The 23624-nt window shown below is 43.2% G+C and overlaps 1 protein-coding gene across 2 annotated transcripts in view; it reads right to left on the bottom strand.

Moving 5' to 3' along the window:
* Positions 1-20972, bottom strand: part of ZNF827 (zinc finger protein 827) — a 109562-nt gene extending 88590 nt beyond the window's left edge. For both annotated transcript variants that reach the window (XM_076337112.1, XM_076337113.1), the window contains exon 1: positions 20766-20972. In XM_076337112.1, the coding sequence (XP_076193227.1) occupies positions 20766-20808 (43 nt within the window). In that variant the 5' untranslated portion in view covers positions 20809-20972. The remainder of the gene's footprint in view (positions 1-20765) is intronic.
* Between the last annotated feature and the right edge of the window lie 2652 nt (positions 20973-23624).

Raw genomic sequence — 23624 nt, 5'->3', positions numbered from 1 at the left:
GCTGAAGTTTCATGCTAAGAGGGACAAAATTTCACTTCAATCATTCAGTGCAATGAGTAAATTAAAGAACTTCAGTACATAATTAACATTGCAAATCCATATGCTACAATGATATGAAACATGGAAATTGTAATTATGGGATTACAGAATGAAAATTAAAACAAATATACAAGTAGGTAGAAGTCAAATAATTTCAAAGAGATGCACCCAGGAAAATTGCTGATGAGATAAATTAGATACGACTGCCCTAACTTCAGCAGTTTTTTCAAGAAAAATCGGGGAATCTACAGGACCAGGATTTAAAGAGATAGGAGAGCCAAACCTTATTTTGATTATCTTGATATCAAATATCTTGATCTATATAAGGATTTCAGATATCATCATTCAAGTTTGTGTCAATCTAAATAAAGTTACAATTGCATTTGTTGGCTACTTGGCACCCAGGTCATTTTCCTGATTTGTTGCCCCAACAGCTTATCTTATTCCATCTCTAATGCCTATCATAAACCATTCTCTGTATTATCTTATACTAAACACTATACCTAGGCCTACTGAAAGAGCTAGGATGAAGTGATAGGTTTACACTAGGGAACTGAGGAGCTCTGCAAAGGTACCTAAAGAATTTAAAAGGATGCATTAAACTTAAATGAAGCAGTAAGCCCTCCATAAGGAGTTCTGAGGAAACACAGACTGACTCAGACGAGCAATCAGTTTAAGGCCAAGTAAACAGGCAGATGCATCAAAAATAAGGCAGAGACCACACCTGAGCAACCTAGAACTTAGCCTCGTGTGACTTTTATCAAGAATAGCAAGAAAAGGGGAGTGAATGAAGAGAAGCAGCAGCTGACAACCGAGAAGGCATGGACAACTGTAAAGGTATTTAACTAGTCATGGACAAGGAAGAGGTGAGACAGATAGTAAACTGGTGTGCTCATATTTGGCCTCCAGGATGGCTTCCCATGTCCTACTCCCTCCTGTCTGTTTTCTTAGAACCCTCAAACAAGGATTAGGGATCAGGCCACAGGCCAACATTCGCTCTTCTGGCAGTCCATTTCAGAATATCCTCTCTTTACAGGTGCTGTAACCCAGGTTCCATCATGACTGCTACCATCAGCATCATATCCAAATACGAAGAGTTTCCCATCACATGATGGCTGCGCGTTCAGGAAGAGAACACAGGCCCACAATGCTGCCATCTTAGCTCTGCAACAGTCAGCCAACTTCTGCCCTTTCGAACTGGAATACAGAAGGATGCTCACTTCCTTCAGCCAAACCCAGTAAGTACCACTGGCACAGAAGCCTTGAAATTTGCCAGAGACTGGTTGCTAGCCACCGTGGGCAGAACAGTTTTAGTGGAACAAGGAACGCAGAAGCCATACTGGAGAAGCTCCAGGATGAAATCAGAGGAGAGGAACTTGAAGTCCTAACTGCAAATGGCACATTCAGTGAGAACCATCAGCCACAAAAGTGTCACATCAGAATTTAGTGCAGACCAGATAATACAGAGGAGAAAAGAATGAAGGGGCTAAGGACTGAATATAGTAGATACTTCTAGGTATGTACACTGTGGAAGTGCATCATTTTAGCAATGGTAAAAAATAATTACAAGAGAACACTTGCTAATATCACATCACTTTCTAATTCACATTCTCTGGGTGTCAGCTTCACATAAACCCTTGCTGATTTCACAACCAGGTACTATAGAAAGCAGCATGCGCAGGCCTAAAAATGGCATTCATATCTGGGAAGTCTAATCTGTGGTATCCTATATAAATTGCTCAGTCCAGTTGCCTACAAACTACCCTTTTTGTATTCAGGCTGGTTTTTAAGCATTTCAAATAAAAAAGAGTGAATGTCATTTCTTTGGACTGAACAACCTCTGTGGGTTCCCACACCCACCAGACCATGTGGATGTGTGTGCTGTAGGACTACCTCAGAGATGCTGGGCACACTGTGCACCGACACCCCACAGGCTCCACCTCTAAAAAGCACTTACAGAAACATCTGATTAGACTATATATCCAGAGCAGCAGCTATGTTGATTTTCCCATAGGGATGCTTGCAAGAAAATAATGATTTTAATAAAGACACAAAGGCCTGCCTTAACTCCTTTTATTATATCAACAGCAGCAAATAAAACTTAAAAGTTACAGTTACATAAACAGTCATGTGCTAGAGTGCCCTCGGTCCTCCATTTTCCCTTCATGATTTCTGTGACCTATAATAGGTAAGCAGCACAGGAAGTCACTGTCCTCTTTGAATGGAATTTCTGGCTTGCTCACTTATCAACGGGATGATTATTCAACTCTTGACCTCATCACAAAATGGTTCAGCAGTGTTGCTGGTGCTTGAACCAAATTTCTCTACCGCAGGCTGACCTAGAGAGAGCAGCACAGCTGCAAGAAAGAACTGCCAAAAAGCCATAGCTCTTCCGTTCTGTCATTCTCCCCTGTGTTTAAGATGTGTGAGAATACTCACACAATTAGCCAGGAAAAGAAGCCCTAGGTAGGACTCTGTATTTCATCTCCACATCTTCTAAAATAATGATTTTCCTAACTGAAGGGAAGGAGGAGAGGGGAAAAGAAAGGCACAGCTTTTAAAGACAAGGCATATACCCTCTACTTTTATCCCTAACTTAAAGTGACTTTGAAAAAAATCCACTTGCAAGAAAACCCCAGAATATTCACCTAGCAATTTCTCTAGTACTGCTTTTTTAAAAAAGGGCTCCAAGACAAACAAGGTTAGAGAGAATTAATTACTTTGCAGAAACTGGAACTCTTCAAGATGCTTTGCCCATATGCACAAACAACTGTGAATGTGCAAAAGTACCATGCATTCAGGTTTGCCAACTGCTAGACAACCATAGGAGGTCAAAATGCATGTACAGCACCTCAGTTTTCTCTCAAAGGCAGAATCCAGGTGTGATGGACTCTTCTGAGGAAGAAGGGAAGCACGATGGATTACTGAAAAAGCTTGTCACAGACAACATAAAACTGCCTTTATTTCCTTTTCCTCAAAGGAGAAGAATTTTGTGGTAGATGGGAAACAGAGACAGTGGCCTTTTATTTTCAGCCACAAGCCCCAAAATAAATGTGTCAAGTGGGTTTCATTACCTGCCAAAAAGATCCTTCTTTTACTAGCTAAATATCCATGGAAGAGGACAGAAATACATGGTTTCTCCTGAGGTGAGCTGTCACTACTTGATGAAGGTTCTCAGGGCTGTTAACAGACCACAAGATAGGACCTTATAGTAACAACAAGTCTGATCTCCCCCAAAACAAGTTCTTCAAAAGGTAACTCCTAGTATGATGGATGTTTGACATCTTGCCTCCAAGAAAGATTAACTATTCTTCTGTTCTAGGCAAGAGGTTATAGTTAGTAGCTGTGGGATCAGTGTTTGAGGAATGTTGCTTCCACTGGGACTCAGAGATTTTAAGCACCAAATGAACAGGCATTGCCTTAGAGTGCAGTTAGAAGACACTGTTAAGGTGGCAAAAGCTTGAGACCAACAGAAGCGGTGGTCCGGTGCCCTCCCTTACATTTGCTCTGTTGTTTGTTTGACTGCTTGGTGAGCCAATTTCAACTCACTAATCTGGCAGAAAACTACTCACTCTGCCAAGAAATCAGAACAAAACTGAGGCAAAGGAGGCAGGAATGGGGAAGCAGGAGAAGGAGTCAACAATCTGAGCCACCTATCTCCTGAGGTCTTTTGGGGTGCAAAGCATATCACGTCTTACCAATGAAAAACACCAGAGGATTCTCCCTCCTATCCCAAACCTCAATGATGTACTAAACCTCTCAGGGAAGAGCTGGCCCGTGCAGTCAGGATGGCCACAGCAGTCAATATCATGCAGGCTGCTTTAGAAGCCTTATCTGGGACATATGCAGCTGGGTTGGCCACCATAGACTCTTCTGATACTAATTAAAAAAACTCTTCTCTAGAATTGGTTGGCAGCATCTTCATGGGAGAAGAAAAGTCCTAAAGACCCAGAAATAATATCTTAAGAGTGAGGCCCAGTAATCAGCAACCCTGAAAAGTAGGTGGGCAGAGCAGTATGTCTTACAGTGTAATAGATATGTATAACAATGTAACTTATGTATGTATATTATATGTGTATAATAATGTATGTATAATATTTGTCTCACTACAATTTAGAATTACTTCGTTCTAGCAGGATTTTGCCACTATTTGAGGCTCAGTGAGCTGAAGTACTTGAGGTGTGTGCATGAAACACAATGGAACACACATGGCCTTAGATGAGGGGAATATTTTTGAAGACCATTTCTCAAGCAGTACGCCACAAAGGCGCATCCTACACAAAAAGCTTTCATCAGCTGACTTGACCAATACCTAGAACTCCAGGAAAGAAGATAGACAGAGACAGTTGAGTTTTATGATTGAGGTTTTCAGAAGAAACAAATATTTCTGAAGTCAGCTGCAAAGGCTCGCTAGTAGCCCCAAGACGGATTCATAAAGCACATAAAGTGTCAGTATAACAATAGACAATCATGTTCCTTACAAAACATATTTTATGGTACCGATGTTCCTCTTGTAACACTTTTATGGAGACTGAGCAAAATACCACAGCCAGCCTTATCGAAAGATTCTTCCACAGGCCCTCATGAACATCCTATAATAACCTATAGTTGAGTTTGGGCACACCTTTCATAAAGCACAAGACTGATTTACACACTAAAGGAATATGGCCAACTGAAAACCTGAAGTCTGTACATTAACGTATCAGAGGAATACACCTCTTTTGCCTGATGAAAACGGAGAATATTATAAACCATTTGCCATAAAACCAAACGCTTTTTTAGGCAGCAACTTCTGAGCTAGACTCAAGTCCCTTATCAAGAATTTCAGGCTTCTCTGGGTCTTTTAAAACCAGCTATGGTATCAGATTAAGAGTCTGATAGAGTATTATAACTTTGAGTGCAAACTAAATATGCAGGAGATCAACTGTTATTCCCACAGCTCTACTGGAAATGGGAATCAGCTTTAACAATCTTTGATGGTTCAAGTGGTCCACATGCAAGTCTACCCAGAGAGATTCCCTGCACCTGGAGTGGTAATGTATCATTTACATCAGCGCACATTTACCATTGTGGGCTCACTTACATGTTAAGTTCAGTACAGTGATTAGAAATTCTACCTTTTTTTCTTAGTTATAAGAAAGTTTAAAAACTCCTTAAAATTATTCCTAGTTAGCCAAAATTCACTTTGCTTGTTCATTTGTTTTGCTCTAGATAGATGTCTATGGCAATAGGCTGTTGCAGTAAGAAAATATCAAATACCAAAAGGTAATAGGGATACTGGCACCTCCAAAATAAGAAGAATTAAACATTATTCTCAAGACTTCTATTATCCTTAGCATATAGAGTCAAGACCTACCATCTCAGCCTACTTCATAAAGGATGGGAAGTATTTTAAGATTTCCCACCATGGGCTTTCATTAGAAATGAAACCCAAACAATTCTAGCAAACAATTTGGAAAAGCTGGCTACAGCCAGAGGATCTCTAAATGAGGGAACTTCGTTTCCACTCTAGATCAAATTGTTGTGGGAGATAATCACATGAATGCCAAATGGTCAATATAGGAATCTGTAATATTTTAAAGCCATCCTTGGATGACAATTAACTCCATGAATGAGAAGAGATTTTATTCCTTTGGCAGGTCATTAATGAAATCTTCTTTGAAAAGTTGCTTACGGAACGCAGAACTAGTGTCTCTATTAGGAAATTCTAAGCAGAAACACAAAACTGCCTTATCTTAAACATAGTCTATCTGCAAACCAGAGGCTCAGTTACTCATTTCCAAATGGCTACTTGCTTTGTAGTAGTTTGATTCTAGGTCATAGTCTTCTATGGTATATTTGAGGTAGAAGACATCAAAATACAGATTTTTTTTTTTTTTTTTTTTTTTTTATGAGATCTCAGGCTGCAATTATCCCTCACTTACAAAAGAAAAAGAGATAAAAGGAAGGAAAACCATGGTCAGACTAGACAATCACTATGAGCTCAAGCAGTGAAGTAACTCAGCACTCTCAATCTACCATCATATAGTTCTGTTTAGGTGTTATGGAAGACAAGATCCATTCACTTGAACAATTCTGCTTGAGAAAATTGAAAGATCATACTACATTATTAGGGTATCTAAAAGAAAAAAAGCGCAATAACAATCTCAGTTCTTTATACCTTTCATCCCTTAAAAGGCAATGGATTTCAAGAAAGGAGGTGGGCACATGTGAATGATCATGGAACTAGACAAAAACTTGACCTATGACCTGGAATAAAAGTCTCAGAAATAAAGGAAATTTATCCATTTTCAGAGAGGTAAGCCTCTGCCTTGAACAGCTCAAGTAAGACCAGCAGAATTTCTTCCTGCACACCCTACAATGCTTTTTAGTGCTGTGATGATCAGTCTCCAAGACAAAGACTAAGCATAAGACACGGTTTAGAGAATCTATCTGCTGACTGGACGGCTCAAGGCATTTTAAAGTGATTATATTCTTCTTGGCTGTCAGTGGTATCCGCAAGGCTTTGGCAAACACCAGAAGAAAATTGGGAGAAGCACCCTTAACAGTATCACTTTTATGTAGCGAGCACTTCCCAAGAAAAGAAGCCTCCATAGCAAAACTGAAGTAAGGCATTAAGCAGCAATAGTACAGTTTCTTATATCACATTTGGTATGATCTAGGTGCCAAAAAAGGCAGGAAAGCTTTGCTTTCTAATCTTCATTTAACTTGGTAACAAATAAAATTTGTGGTCCACTCTATTTTGCGTACCTATGTTCTCTGTTTTTGAGCTACATCTGTAAACTGCCTGCTCTTACTCAGTGCCTTCATCAGCTAACAGTTCTTAATTAAGGCCTGCACCTCCCCAGAACTGGCTGCAGTGATAGCTGTCTCTACTCTTCACTGCGACAAAATGCATCTTCATTGCCTGAAATGCACTGCAAGCCTCAGCACAGTCACAATCCCAATGGTAAAAAGTAGGCACAAGAATCCTTACATGTTCCTCACAATTAACAGCAGCCAAGAATAAAGTGATCTGTTTATGCTACAGATTACTGTAACACTGATTTACCCTCAATACGTGCAACTCATTTTAGTGTGGCTAGTCATTTAAAACTGACAGGTCACCACAGCAACATGATTTTAATCACCTTTACAGTTAGAAAGGAAGCAGATAAGAAGTTGCAAGTGTCAATTCAGCTGGCAAAAGGGGCTGACTAAAGTGAGAAAAAGTGTTCAAACATGCCACTTTGTTGCATACAAACAATTTGCGATGAAAATAAATAACTCCTTGATCACAATTGCAATTTAGCATTATGGCCTGGGAATGGTCATAAGTTTACAAAAAGTTCTCACATTACCTGAAAGACAAAAATTGATCTAAAAGCTCCAGGAAAAAGCCATAAACTACCTATGCTCTGAGCTGTGCTGTGCAGGGCAATTCCAAACTTTCCTAGGGGACAAACCATTGACCAAAAGGCTAATCGAGGCACCAAAACCTCACTGGCTGATTACCTGCTCTGTCACCCATCCATTTCAAGGAGTTGCCCTCATGTGTGGTATACACCATATAGGATCGTGCCCTTAAGCAATCCAGAGTAAATTTACCATAGCTACCACGATATGTTGTCTGCTAAGGTTGATAAATCAGTCAATTACCTGCTTCCTTGACTTTTATTCTTGTGTAAGTGTTTTCATCCTTACATTACCAGTACCTATGAGAAGACGATCTGTACATTGCCAAAACCAGCTATTTAAATTACTAGCAAATCCTTAATTACTATAAACAAGATTACAACAGGCTTATTTAAAAAAGGTTTCTAAACACCAAAGCGATAGCTCCAGAAAATAAAGCTCCTTTGATGTCATTATGTGAGGCCACTGTCTCCACATTTACTCTTGCTCTGTGCATGACCCTCAGTGCTCCCTCAGCCCACCTGAATGCCACAGCAAGAGCACCTGCTGTCTTTCCATCGATACCCCCTGCATGGCTGAGCATATACTCAGGGCATGAAGTTCCCAGTCTCCCCTCAGCTCCTCCTGTGAAGTCCAAACCACCTTCTTCCCCAAGCCACACACTCCCCCACCTCTATAAAATACAAAGAAAACATTAACATGCGGAGGAAGGTAAAGACAAGCAAATACTACTGAAGCACTGCAGTTACTGACTTCATCTTCAAGGTAGAGATGCTTTAGTGCCCCTGGTGGGAATCTAAAGAACAATCCAATCCTTGCAGCTGCCAGAAGAGTATGGGAAAACCACAGAAGGGCATCGTCCTTGCCAGTGAGCTGGTTTGGGCTCAAAATGGAATATTAAATCTACGGCAAAGTAGATGCGTGTGATCTCAGGTAAAATTTCCATTTCCATACTTCCTCTCTCACTGGTAATAGCAAGAAATTTCCATAAAAGGAGAACAGAAAATACCTGACTAATGACACAGAAGCTGAAACCAAAAGGATAATAATATATCACCCATCTTCTACACACAGAAGTCATTAAATACAACAGACTGTGCAATAGATCTGGTTTCCTGTATCTCTTCAAAGGCATAGTCAAATTTTGGAATTGAGAAGCAGAGAAATCCCACCAGGGTTTGTACAGGGACAGACTAATGTAAGCCCAGCATAGATTCAATACTTGAGGAAAGCTCTTTAGGTTTCAGCAGCACTGTAAAAAACACACAGCAACATCCAGGACATACCTAGTCATTTCAAGGAGGATGTTTTCCATCTTTTTCCCCGCTTACCTCTGTTCCTCTGCGGGACAACTGCTCTACAGATGCACAACCTCAACCACTGTTACCTTGGTTTCCCTGAGAAACTGCCAAGTGCATCTTTCCTACAGGACATCTAATTAGAATACAGGCTCTCTTTCAGGCTGAAGCTATCTTTTTGTTGGGTCATACGTGCCTAGGACAGCAGGCTAACTCCCTGGCTTGTACTCCTATGCACTATATAAAAACAACAAAGGAGAAGGAAACAATATTTCCTTGCCTCTCTCATGCACAAGGTAATCCTTGAGAGCACTTTCTGATATCTAATCACTACTGTAGAAAACAGAAGTCCAGGAGACACTCAGCTGAAGGAGTAATCAGATGTTCTACAGAAGAACATGGTATTTCTAATCTGCTTTCTCCATGACTACTGGCTCTAATTTCCCAAGCCAGGCCAACAATGTCAGGGATAATAGAAATGGCAACCTTCACTTTTCCTCTTCTCTCCAATGGATTAAAGGCATGCTGTGTCTTCTCTTGAACCAATTCCAAATAACTTCTCATTCTATTAACTTCTGAAACTGCCAGTAGTCTTCAGGGAGTGACACTGATAAAGTAGCGATATTACCAAAATGAAAAATGGTTATTTCTCTACTTTCCTACCTTTCCTGACCAATCTTCTCCAGCTGGTCTTGAAAACTTACCATAAATATTGACTGGCAAAGGGTGAAAAAAAGAGAAGAATTATCAGTGATAAAAGCAGTGATTATATGACAAGTGGTTTTGGAGAAAGAGAAAAAGGAAGAAAACTAGTCCTCATCAGTGTAGTAGCACTACACAAGGATTAAAGCTGAAAAAAAAGCTGTCTGTGAAGCTCTCCCAATAGGTGTAAAGAATCTCTGAAGAGAACTTCCTGTTGAGCCACAGGAAAAAAGAAAAAACAAAGAACTCAAAAAAGCTGGAGATTTCATGTCTGTAAACTATCCTGCCGAGCCTCCAAACATCTCCACAAACACCATACAACCCCAACAGCTCTGTCATTGCAATCTGGAACTCTTGGACCCAAAAACCATTCTGAGGAACAGAGTTATAACTTACAGCACCGGTAAAATAGCAAGAGAAAAATTCTTGCTTGCCAAAGGGAGGTTTTCATCTCCTGAGCACAAAGTTAACCCAGCTAGCTTCTAAGGAAGGAAGGAAGAACACAGCCTCTCTCTCTACCTCTTTGTCTCTTTATTGCTGCAGGAGGCTGGCTGGCTGCTCTTCATATAAAGGACATACTGGAGTTTGAAAACTGTCAAAGGAGTGGTTGCATTTGCCTATCTTGATGATATGATGTACTGTTGCACATTCTGACCTATGCTTACTTTGACTTTTTTAGTCAGCTCATTATTTCCTTCTCTGAGCATGAATAAGATGTCTCAACTTCCCAACAGCCCCAGCGGCATTCTGGCAAAAGCAATTCATTCCACTCAATTCGGAAGAATCGCTACCGCTACGTATTCAATAATCCAGACACTTGTGTTCAGTTTACTCATAGGGCCAGGTTTTCTACCGTGTGACATGTGAGTATTTGGCAAAGGAGGAACACATCATGAGCCTTTACAGTGCTCTGGTTCTCCCTTGTGTTTTCTCACCTAGACTCAGCCTGGACACTGGCTTATCAACAGCAGCTGGAAATGGCTGTTAACTAGCAATAGGTAGATCCGAGTGCGTTCCAGCTGTGGCTTCATCTCTGACCCTTTCCATCTCTGATTCACAGTCTATTCTAAGTTGCAGTGATATGAAGACGTATGAAACAACAGTATTATTTCTCCCCTAGGAACACCCCCATGCAATGAGAATCCCTGTCTGGGAAGGCCAAGGCAACTTCCATAACATTTGCATCACCCTAGCAGCACAAGGGAGATGAGAGGAAGGCTGCGAAGCTGGCCCGTTGCTGATAATAAACATTAAGTCCTAGTTTAAAAATAATGTTAAGTGGAACTCAGTGAACTCATCTTAAATTATTCTAAATATTGAAGTTGGAAAGGCAGTGACAGCAAACATTGTGAACTTTCTTTCCCTTCTATTGAAATACAGAAAGGGAAAACCCCACACTAACCACTCAAAACATTGACTCTTAGAAAAATTTTAATATACATAATTGTTGCTTTAGAACACACTTATGAAGGTTGTTCCAGTGATCAATAAAGTAAAAGAAACAACAAAATCAACATAGAAATCCCTATGTCACCTTACTATGTAGGCTGCAACAAGCAAAACATAGGAAGCCTCAGATCAAGCTGCTCCAGTGCCTTTAATTATCCCTATTTTTACAACCTCTATCAAGGGGTCACAAAGTGAAGGGAGGAGCTCACAAACAGTATGTATGGCAACATTCAACCATAGCAGGTGACATCAGACCAGCGTACCCGCTTTAACAAAGATCTCCTTTGGTTTTGACCAGTTTCTGTTTATTTTTGCTTTATGCAGCTTCTCCTACTATATTTTTCGTAAATAATGTGCTCCTGATTTACCATTTTACTCCGGCCCATTACTCACCTGAAGTGTTTTATGCATGTTAGCCTTCCAACTGGTTCAGAAACAAAAGGTTTAGGTTTCAGATACTGAAATTATTCCTTCCTGTAAGTGTCAGAGAAATCTAGTTCCCTATAATCTAATTTTTTCCTCTCTCCCAAAGTCAGATTAAAACATGGCAAATTATATCCTCTGTGTTTCTAATTCCTCCCATAAGGATGATATTATGGTGACGTATCTAAGAGAAGCTTCAAGAAGTGTTTGTTTTGTCATGCTGTGTTTGCTACCAAAGACAGCTGCTTTCTCTGTCCCTGAGAAGATTGCTTGGGGTTAACAAGCAAAGCCAAATAAGAGAGGATTAGGAAGCTACTCGTAGTGGTAGGCGAACACACAGAAGCAGACCTTTCCATGTGGAATAGGCACTCCTCACTCCTAGACACACTGTTTAAGGCACTGCCTCAGCTTTCAACCTTAAGAAAAGTCAGAGGTCACATAATTAATGTGCAAGCACTGAATAAATGTGGACATTCCTCAAACCTTATCTTATTTTAAAGAGATTTAGGATTCTGTGCCAAGCTCCTGGTACAAGAAACTAATGCTATGGCTACTTAGGGCACAGACACAGCATAAATGGCAGCAACCCATTTCTACATTCTGCCTAAAAATCCACCTAAAAATTCAGATGCAGAGGAATAGCTAGAAGCAAAGGGGAGGTTTCATGTTCATGTCCATTCCATTGCTGGCTTTTCTGTTGAACAAACAAACAAGTGTGCCAATGGCAGTGGGATTTGATTTTATTTTTTCAAAGTGCATTTCTTGGCTGAAAACTCTGTGGGCTTTACCAACACTTTTTATGCAGGCCAGTAAATGCCTTCAAAGACAACAACTCTGATTCTCATGAGAGTATGTCTATACCAAATAATGCAGTGCTATGTAGTGATATCTGAGACAGCTTGAGTATACCCACAAGTATTATAGCTGAATTAACCTGGGTAGACTGCTGTGATAACTGCCTCCTGTACACAAGGTAGCTTATTTAGAGCTTGCTTTGTTATCTCAATGTGGCACAGCACTGCGCAGGAAGACAATATAAACAATTATGGTGAAGTCTATTTAGACCTTATGGGCAATGTAAAAGCACCTCAAGGTGGGCAGAAGAGCCCCCTTCAGAGTTATTCGCTGGGCAAAGAACTCCCTTTGGCAACGCAGAATTGACAAAAGGATTATGTCAGCCCTTCCTTTCCAAACAAGGAGCAGGGTGAGAGCCTGGGGGCAGCAGAAATTAGAGCAGCTCTAGGCTGTTATGCTTACACTGGTGCCTGAGAAGGGCTCTTCATGGGCTCAAAGTGCTAGAAATACAGAGGTAGATAAGGGGAAGTTCTGCTCCAAACACAGATAAAGAAACGGGTCCTCAGTCTCTAGTTGCCAGGTCTAGATTTGGCACAGTGGTCTATAAGGGGAGAGACTCTGGCTGTGCTTCAGGAAAGCAAGCAAACACAGCTACACCACCAGGTGCTATCTAAGTCCACTTGCCTGCCACCCTCTGTCCCTTACCTACTTTTCACTGCATGATCATCTAGCTGTGGAAGATCTGTTCTTATTTCAATTTTTGAGATTTTTTTTTTTTTGAGATGGGTAATTATTTGTACTACTACACAAGTCAAAGTGAAGTCTAGAAGTAGCTTGCAAAGAATTTGTGTTCATTAATAAAGTCACACATGGCGATCACTCATTAAACTAAATACACACTTGTTAAAGCCATCAATTCTTTTAATGCATTTTTCTAAAAGTTACTTGCCATTTATTTTTAAGAATTCATCAGAATTCTCATTTTTGCCCTGATACAGCATCTTACGAATTCTAAAAGGTACCAAGATCCAGGACATGTCCAAAACATTCAGTTAAAATAGGAAGTTGTAATTTTAAAGTAAGCTTGTGCCAGATCTTCTCCCTTACAGAAACTTTCAGATAAAACTTAAGACCATACAGGGAAGAATTCTTTGTACCTGCATAGAAAGCCCCACAATGGAGGGAAAACACATCCAAGCAGCAAACCCCAGATGAGGGCCAGCAGAGCTATAAACCCTTCTTGAGGAAGGGAATCCCTAGAGGTAGGACCATGCAGAATTCAAAGGGATGATGACAGTCGCTTGCTTTGAGTTGCTTCAAAAATTTCATTTCTACCCTAGTGAGAGAGCATCCCAAATAAAAGAAACGAAACAGTGCAGATGCTTGGAACCTAATTTCGCTTCCTGAAACTGCTGATTAAACCATTCACTACAAGACCTCTACCACTCGGTAACCCTTTCATTTTTAACGCAATTTATTCTGAACAGCAGCTAAATCATCAGTCTTGCATAAAAACTTCTCTCTTTTGGTCTACTGTACTATCAGCACTAGTCATTCCTTTCCCCCAGCTTCCATCCCTACTGCCTAAGTACTGAAAAGAATGAGGGAAAGGACTATTTATGGAGACCAGTTTTTCTCTCCTTACTGCATGTTTCTCAAAAAAATCCCCCACAACTCTTTCATGATTCCAAATTAATCAAACTTGGACTCCATGTGAATTCTTAACCTGCAAAACAGAACAGGCTTGTCTTAGTGTTAGGCTTAACTTGGATTCTACTACTCAGTGTAATTATACCACAAGCAGGAAATCCCTTGAAAGGCAGGAGAAACTTTAAGGAATAGAGCTAACTACTAAGCCGACAGGTTCAGACTGAGCATTCAAAATATTTGGAGTCTAGACCAAAGAGGATACCAGCCTGTAAATGCTACTGAAGGTACGTGACGAAGAGAGAAGTTGTCTTTGGCAGCATAATGCTTCCATAATTGTGACCCTAAGTTAGTCTGTAAAAAAGAAAAGCTAAAAGACAAGCTCTCGTGTGAGCTTATGGATACGTGTTGCTGAATCCTTCATTAAAGTAGCCACAATGCAGTGTATACATGCAGAACCAATGCTGACTGTACCCTGCAGCATGCATTCTTTCAACTGAAGTACGGGTCAAGTCTGAGTTTTATTATTTAACTACATTTAAAAAAATCCTTGGGGAAAGGGATATTATCCACCTTTTTGAGGTTGTTTTTTCCAGCCCAATATAATTTATTATTCTTCATGCCCATATCAGCCCATATAATTTATTATTCTTCATAGAAAACATTTTTTTTAAGTGGAATAAAAAATAAAAAGTTTTACTTTGGAGGGCAGAAAAAGAAAGGAAGAGAATTCCCCCCACCCCCTTGAAAACTGGATTCTATTACATACTGCTAGCTACTTTGTAATCCAGAGTTTTTGCATACTATTATTTTTGTGAAACACACGATACTTTAGCCTCCATACATCCTGAAGGGTTTTGTATACGCAAACCTAAATGATACAACTCATGTACCATGAATGGCAAACTAGGCAACAAGAAAATGGTATACTAGAAACCAGGACAAAATATTATTTCAAGATACACTCTTCAAGCATGACTCTGGAGTAGTTTAACAGCTGTAACAGTAAAAGGATTCCAGGCATAAGCCATATTAGCTGTCCCTAACCATCTGAACTAATGTCTATATTATGATTTCTTCGCAATGTGAAAGAAAAAAAGTCCTCTATACGGTGCTTCATGACAAATCACATGCCTTGTGAAGCTTCATGTTAGAAACCCTTTTAACTTCCAAAAAGTCCTCTTTTGTAGGTCATGCTCTCATTATCTTGCTCTGGGATCTGGTCTGATTAAATTATAGGAAATTACTAATACTTCACTTTGAACAGCCAGCTCCTCCTGGCTCTTCTTCTTCTTTTTTTTCTAAACTTAATTCCTCCTACTCCTGCCTTCTTACATATGAAAAAGACAACAATCACTCTGTTACACAGATTAAGTCATACTCTTTCTTCATCCGTTTTAAAATTTAAAAGTAAAAATGCATTCTGTCTGTGTGTTCTTACATTTCCCATTCCAATGCTCTACCTGCAGGTTTTCCTGTTTGGCCAACTAAAGTTTGTGGTTTTGTTCTATAATCTTTTGCACCCCCTCCCCCTCTAAAATCTAATTCATAAGATCCTAAAGATTTAAATAGCTTAATGAGCACAACACTGACTCTTTGGTAGTCCAATTTATACTCCAGTGTGATTTATTCATATTTTGTACTATCAGACAACACTAAGACATAGTCTGCCATTGAATGGCTTTCGACATTGATCATTGAATGATTTTACACAAGTGACTTAGTTTGTATAATGCAAAAAAAAAAAAAATCAGCACACAAATTTAAAGAGACAGAGACTTTACATGTCAGAAAGAATCCCCATAAAAGGAGAAGGTATTTCTGAAAAAGTCTATGATGACTTCGCTGTCATGAGAGGGACAAAATAAGAACAGTGTTTTCAGGTGGAGTAATGTGGATGCTACTCCATCCACCAAAAGGCTGCTGTTCATTTGAGAGGTGCATTACAGTACTACGAGGACAACTATGATGAAAGCAATGAAATTATTAACCTAATCATACTAAGAATAATAATTTTCCCTACATGGATCCTCTTATCGACAATGAGTTATATCATGACCCCTGCAGCTGTAAGAGGTTAAAAATAGTAAATAGAAAATATGTTAAAAGCTTCCCCTTGTACATGCAATGTCTGCTAGTAAGGTAATAAACTCTATTAAAAAAGAAAGATTTCTGTTCCTGGCAAAAGCCTTTTGTCTTGGAGGCAACTCTCGAATGCTGAATGATAGTAAAGGCTTTTCTGACATTGGGAAGTCTTTTGAAAACCCCATCCAACACATCCTCTCTTGCTATCAGAAAGTATCAAATGAAGCAAGCTGCAGAAATAAAAAAGAAGGAAGCTCTAAATCACTGTTAGTTAACTTGTTTGACAGTATTTTCTTTACACTCTGATGATATAATCCAGCAATAAAAAACAATGTAATAAAAAGCTTCACAGAGTTTAAGAGGTTTTTTTTACTGTATAGAAACAGCTGAACACTTCAACACAGTATCTAGAATATCTAACACTATACCTGACCATGAAAGCAAGAAGAGTTATGCCCCCTCATTATCACATATCTAGCTTTTGATATTGAAACTAATATTATATCAATTCTGCATCTCCTTAACAAAATAAATCCAACAGAAAATACCATTACAGTTTGTCCTACATTAAACACATTCTTCAGAAAGTAGCAGTAGTTCAAACTTCTCAATGTAGCATCTAATTCTGCCTGATACTCTATAACAAATGCAAACTTTGTGTAATTGGTATTGTGGCATTCATTCACAAACTGCATTGCTTACAAGCCTCTGAGACAGAATCAAACCCCAAGGAGTATTGATTGCTACACTTAAGGCAATGTAGTAGTCTAGATCTCAGACATTTGCTTGAGTGCCTCAAAACTTTCCAAAACTTTTACTTTTCAGGCTGAACTCTTCCAAGTCACATTTGTGCAGTTCAGAGGAAATAGACTGTCAGGAATTCTCAGAAAAGAAAATAATAATGTGAGGTAGAATGGAAAGTAAGGCAACAAGGAGAAGAAAAACAGAGTAAAATTGTATCTATACATACATTTTTAAAGATTCTGATGCTGATTAAACAGATGACGAAAAAAACCCAAAAAACTAAGTGCTGAAGTAGCTGAAGGGGAAAAAAACACCCTAACACACACACACACAAAGGAATGAGCAAAATTCCTTTAAACATTCCAGTGAAAATGGATTGACTTGTCTGAGTTAGTCGCATCCAAAAGTAATCATAAGACACACGTGCACTGGGAAAATAATTTTAACTTACGGACCTAACTCTGTCATTGTAAACTGAGTCTACACTGCTGTAGTATTTAGTTTGGGTATGAATGAGCCATTGTCTATCCAGGAACCCCTAAAGCCCTTTCCTCATGCACTTGTATCTTAAATTAAAAAGGATGCACTTTCTCTTGCATTTCACAGAGAGCGAGTGAAGACATTCTGCTGGCATCTGTAACTAAACAGTTCCCAAAACCGAATTCCTTACACACGGAAACTCCACTTACAACACGTTAATATCGGAGTCTCAAAGGGCCCATCCACCTGATTGAACCCTGAGGTTCATCCTGCTTTGAGCAGGGGGTTAGGCCAGATGACCTCCAAAGGACCCTTCCAAACTAAGTTATGTTGTAAACAACTCCAATGACTGGAAGCTCAACCTTAACTCTGCCCTTTTAAACAGATGCCACCAAAACACAGCATTATTGCATCTAATAATATCAATCCTTTTTTTCCTTCAACAACTGAACCTCAGTATTTAGCAACTCCCTTGACACTAAATTAAATTGTTGCAGCAGCCTGATACATCTCTAGCAAACTCTTGTACAGAGTTCTTCACCACAGCATGCGTTCTGGCAGTGCAGTCTTCTCCTGTGAAATTACCTCTAAATTTACACGAGGGCTGCCCAATGAAGTCAATCAACAGAAGTATAAAATCAGGGTCCTGGTCGTCAGCAGCTGTATACTGTCACTTCAGGCAGCGCGACAGCGTTCTTCAGGTGCATTTCAGGGTATGTAACAACTTATAAGAAATTAATTAAGGCCTAGAGATACTGAGAACAACGCTTCCTACCTAAGCTATACTAGAGTCCACAGGACTTGCCAGACTGTTACATTTGCTCAGTTACATTGTAACACTGGTAAATTATTCTGTGTAGCAACGTCTTACTATTTATTTCCCAAACAATTGCAACAGAATCCAAAATATCACAGAGAGGTTCAGTAAGATGCTACATCACTTGGGTGCACTGGAGAGAGCATTCGTGCACCAGCAGCAACCTGTAACGGAACTTAGGAGTGAATCATAGTGTGAGACCCACAATGGGGCAGAGTTAAGGTTGAATACAGTATTAGCCATCTTCTTTCTAGCTGCGCACGGTGCACTTTTACATTCTTCTGCCATCAATAACACTTCAAAATGAAATACACACACTGTTCCTCTAAGAAGTGTATTGCTAAAACCAGCAGAAATTGTAGAATAAAAATGTATTTTACACTGAGTACCCATTAAAGCAACATGTTGCTAAAAAAATAAATAAATCAGTATTTATAGCATTTGCACACTGAATACAATGGATTCCAAGGCATTTTCTGAATCTGCAGGACTGCAGGCTAGAACAGTATTCCTGCAATTCTTTCTGAATTATCTAATATATTATTATTATTGTCAAATAATAGCTTTTAATCCAATGCAATCTAGTTGTAAAAGAAATTAAAATAAATAAACCCCACTAAAAAGTAGCATTTGTGTGGAACATATAGCATGTGCGTGTTTCACGCATCAGGAAAAAAACTCCCATGAATTCAACTAAAAAATTAATCCGAAAGAACTGCAAATTAGGCCGTGCATTTGGAAAAAAACCCAAACCAAAACAAAAAAATCCCAAACAAACAAACACCACACACACACAACTCGATTTGCACAATGAAGGCAATTGTTCCTTGGCCCAGAAAAAGCCGTGACTTCCCCTGCCGCGGGCGGTCAGGAGGTCGGGGCCGAGGGGAGCCTCAGGCGCAACCCGGAGGCAGGGGCAGACAAGAGCCCGGCGCCGGAGCCGAGCCCCCGCCGCCGCGCACGGGAGCGGCACGCCCGAGCGAGCTAAAATGGAGCCCAGGTTTGATGTCAGCCCGAGAGGCAGGCGGAGGGCAGCCGCACCGGGGCGGGGGCGAGGGCAAGGTCAGCCGCCGGGCCGGCCGCAGCGCCCGCCCCGCCGCCTCCCCGTTCCCGCAGGGCTTTAGCCAAACCGGGGCGGCGGCGCTCGCCCCCCCGAAACGCCCCTCCACGGCCACGCAAGGCCCTGCGCGCCCGGGCTTGGCCCCTGCCCCCGCCCGCCGCGCCGGGGCCGGGGCGCTGCAGAGGCGGGCGCCGCGCTCCCGCCGCCTCCCCCGTGCCAGCCGCCCCGGCCGGCGCTCTGCGCGGGGAATTAGCGCCGGGGCTGCCGGCTCGGCTCCTCTAGCGGGCGGACCGCGGAAGGGCTGCGCGGGGGCAAACGGCGAGAGGAGGGGAAGGGAGAAAAAAACCCCACCAAACAACCCCCAGGCAAACCCCACCACGGCTCAAGCCCTCGACTCGACTCCGGCGGAAAGGAAAAGGAGAGAGAAATATTTGTGGGGCCGCAAGTGCCGCCCCCCTGCCCCCATCCCGCCGCCCCCCCGCGCCGACACCCCCAGCCCCGGCCCGCGTGCCGGTGCTGGAAGGGCGGGGGGCAGCGCTGCCCCAGCCCCTTCGCCCGCATCGCGGAGGGGGGGGACGGGCCGCGCTCCGCCCGCAGCGGCGCCCCCGAGCAGGGGCAGGGGCCGGGGCCGCCCCGGCGAACTCCCGGTGACCGAGCCCGGCTCCGGCACCGGCGGCTGAGCTCTCGCCCTGCCCCGAGCCCGGCGCAGAGGGGCTGCAGGCACGCTCCGAGCAGATGTACCGGAGACAGACAAATGACCCCTCCATCCACCCCCCCGCTCTCCTTAAACCAACCCTGGGGCCAAACAGGGGCAGGGTATTTTTAGGTCCCCTCCCCTCCGCCTCCCTCTCAATAGCTACCGAGCGCTTAATACAAGGAGAGGGAGGCGAGCGAGCGGGAGAAAAGTTAACTGTTTTGCAAAGAGGGGAGAAAATAGGCAGGGAGGGGGGAGGGAGCGAGAAGGAGCAGGGCAGGGTGAGCTGTGTCAGGGGATGTGTGTGTGTGTGCGTGCGCACGGGGTGCCCGCAGGCGGAGGATCGGGATGCACTTTAGCCCTGTGCTCTGCTGCTCTCGTCTGGGGCAGCGCCGCCGAAGCCCGAGTCTCGCCTGGCTCGCCTGACCCTTCATTTCACTGCGGCCAGGAGGAGCCCCGAGCCCGCCGCCGCCGCCTCTCCCTGCTCTGCAGGGACCTCGCCTGCCACGGTCTGCCTCCCCGCCGCCCCCTCCCCCGCCGCCGCCGGCGGCCCGGGCCCCCTACGGGGTGGCCGTGGGGTCGGTGTGGGGTGCTCCCGCCGCCGCCGCCGGCCCCCTCCGCGGCCGCTGCCAGCCTCCCCCTGCTCCCGGGCCGCCCAGCCCCGCCGCAACCTTTAGCCGGGGACGGACCTCTCGGCTGGTTCCGCACAAGACGCCAGCAGCCGCTTCCCCTCTCGCCGCCCTCCCCTCCGGTGCTAGCCCCCCTCCCCACCCCAATAAAACAGACCCCCCCCCTCCCTCCGGCCCCAAAGAGAAACCCACACCGCCCCCCCCCCCCCCCCCCCCAGCACAAATGCACAATCACGGGCGAGGGGAGGGAAAGGGAGGAAAGGGCGAGAGACGCGAAGAAAGAAGGGGGGAAAGGAGAGAGAGAGGAAAAATTAAAAGGGCACAAGGCTGTTCATCACCAACATGGCTGCCTTAGCTCAGACCTAAAAGAGGAATAACCCAGGCTGTGTCTTTGTCAGTTTCACCTCTGTAACCCTAAACTAATGCACGAAACGACGGAGGCGGCTGCAGAGGGGAAGGAGACGGGGAGAGGAGGAAGGAGAAAATGGCAAAAAGAGGGGGCACTTACGTGAAGAGAGGCGCTTGGGCTGCTCCTGCTTCCTCCTGGGCATTTTCCCCCTTTTTTCACATTCTCCTCCTTGGTTTAACGGGAGATCAAATAAGACCGGGAGGGGGGGGCACAGACAGGCACAAAGCCGGGGCCCCCGGGGGAGCTGCTAACCGGGGCGGGTTTTCCCTCTTCGCCGGGGGAAAGGGGGCTGAAGCCGGTTTTCCCGGAGCCACCGCGAAGGGCTCCCTCTCCCCCTCTCTCTTTCTTTTTCCTTCCCCCCCCCCCCCCCCCCAACCCGGTCGTGCACCTGGCTTGTCCCCGGTCGCAGTATCCCTCAGCGGCCGGGGATGTGTTCCCGGCGGGCGAGCGGGCGCCGGGCGCCGTGCCGGGGCGAGGGCTGGCGCGGCGGTGCCGAGGGCTGCGCCCCGCGCGCCTCCCGGCCCCTAACTAACACTAACGCCGGGATCAAAGGGCAGCGGCGGCGGCGCTCACGGCTCGCCCGCGGGCGGCAGGCAGGCAGGCAGGCAGGCAGCGAGAGGCAGACGGGGACACACACACACACACACACACACACCCCGGCGGGCAGGCGGGCGGGCACACGCGCGCGCGCACACACACGCGCGCCCGGGCAGAGCAAAGGGTAAGGTGCCCCCGCTCCCCGCGGCGCCCCGGGCGCGGCGCGGCGCTGCGCGCCGGCGGGGTTCAGGCGGAGGATGCGCTGCCCCAGTCCTGCGCCCGCTCCTAATTCGCTCTTTAAAAACAAAACGGGGGCGGGGGGGGGGGGGGGGAGATTTGTGGGTCTCGACCATTCGCACTGTAATTCCCTCATTTCTGGTGGGAAACAAAATAATAACAACCACCCTTTTTTAAATTAAGACGTTTTGTCTTCCTGTGTTAGGAAAGAAAAATTGTACTAGTGCAAAGCTAACCCCACAGAATTTCTTGGACCTGTTCAGCTATTCCTTCACAAGGCACAGGGGCCGGAGGGGCTTATCGGACCTGAACTTCAGTACGGGGGGAGAGGGTGATTCGATACAACTCCCTCCGTGCCAAATTACGTGTACAAAATAAGCAAGAAAGGAAGGCGGGCAAGTGAGTATGTGGGTACGCTGTTCCAGTATCAGGTTCTGACAATTTCTAGTGCAGGTTTTAAAAAGCGGAAAGAATGCAAGCGGCATGAACATCACAACTCCTTGAGAAGTGTGTGTGTGTGGGGAGGGGGGGAGATATTCAGGATTAGGTCACCCCTAATGGTTGATTTAACTGCTATATGATACTCCTACAGTGCACACAGCAATCTGGACTTCTGAAATTTACTTTTTTTCCTGCTGTAATGCGGGTATATGAAGCTTTATCCTGAAGCAATTCCAGCGTGCATTATGAAGCCAGGATAGCAGTTTTCATTAACTGATACATACTTTCATTACTTCACAAATCACACAGCTTTCTTCAAAGACAGACATGAAGGTGGGGAAAAAAAAATAGAAGAGGGATTGGGTCTTACTAAAGCACAAAAGGTACTTGGTGAACGAGAAGTGCTCTCTTTGTGACTTGCAGTCATTTGGATAAAAGTTCACACAGAGGTTGTTAATGATTTAAACCCTAAAACCTGTTACTACAATTGAAGTGAAATGGTTTGAAGCACGGTTGTTTCATATAGCTCTCTCTTTGTGTAAGGAAACTTTGAACTTGGCAGAATACATAATCGAAATCATGAGTCAGATGTTGCAAAAAGTAAAAAAAAATTGCATTATTCTAGCATGTATACCTGTCAGAATTTTTTTGCTTTTGACAACCTGACTCATCATTTTATCACATCATTTTTTATCCTAACTTCAAAATACTTTTTTTTTTTTTTTTAAAATAAACAACTGTCTAGGAAAACACAAAACAGCAGATCTGCAACCTAAATCCTTTAAACAGTCAACTTATACTCTTAATCACCTCAAGTTAGAATGATTTCAAATAATATTATACCCATTTTACAGCCACGATTATCTTTTCTACAGGAAAAAAAACCCTAAAGAAGATTTAAAAGATCATATATATGAGATTCTCAGGTTCACTAGCACGCATGTGCAATTCTGAGTTTTAAAACCACACCTACAGAGTACACTTCTACTGAGACAAAATAGACTCCTCCTGACTTCAGCTGGTTTATCATCTCACAATACAGCTAAAATACTTCATTCTCATGGAGAGATTTACTTATTTTTAATCCACAAGTAAAAACCAAAGTGTATAACTGACAGAAACAGGACTGGAGATTTTTGAGGGTGGAGATGAATTCAAACAGCTACACTTACCCATGACAAAGAGTACCAGGGTCAGAATTCCCTCGGAATATTTAGGTCCTGTCTTTTGCTTCAGTTCTCCAGATTATGCTGGTTTTGGACATTTGTATCGCATTAGTTATGATAACGAAAAATGTCAGAGGCATTCTTTACTATCGCTCACAAACCTCAATTTTTACATGCCTGGGACTAGCAACAGAACTTTGTTCACTAATAAGAGTTGCGGTGCTAAACCCTTCTTAATTATTTTTTAAATACACTCTAATGGCAGTTGTGTTGAACTAAGCCAGCTTTGTGAGCAGCGGCTTTCTGTCCGTCCTAATGATCCTATCTGTGCAGGAGGCCGCAAAGTAGCCATTTCAGCAAGGGAAAGAGTACTGGCTCTGTGCTATGATCCGCTGCTGCTGTGGCAGCCCTTCTTCAGGTGCTCTAGGAGAATGGGATGTAGGAAATACTGCGTTCTGCATCATCACTCTTTCCACCCTCTATTCCTCATGCATTTCTGGCATAAATTAATGTTGACATTGTCAGCACTAATTTACAATATGCTGTGTGGGTTTTTTTCCCCCTCCATCATTTGAAA

The sequence above is a fragment of the Aptenodytes patagonicus genome, chromosome 4, assembly GCF_965638725.1.
Source record: "Aptenodytes patagonicus chromosome 4, bAptPat1.pri.cur, whole genome shotgun sequence".
Taxonomy (NCBI): domain Eukaryota; kingdom Metazoa; phylum Chordata; class Aves; order Sphenisciformes; family Spheniscidae; genus Aptenodytes; species Aptenodytes patagonicus.
Note: the sequence above shows the minus strand (reverse complement) of the source record. Positions and strands in the feature narration are given on the sequence as shown.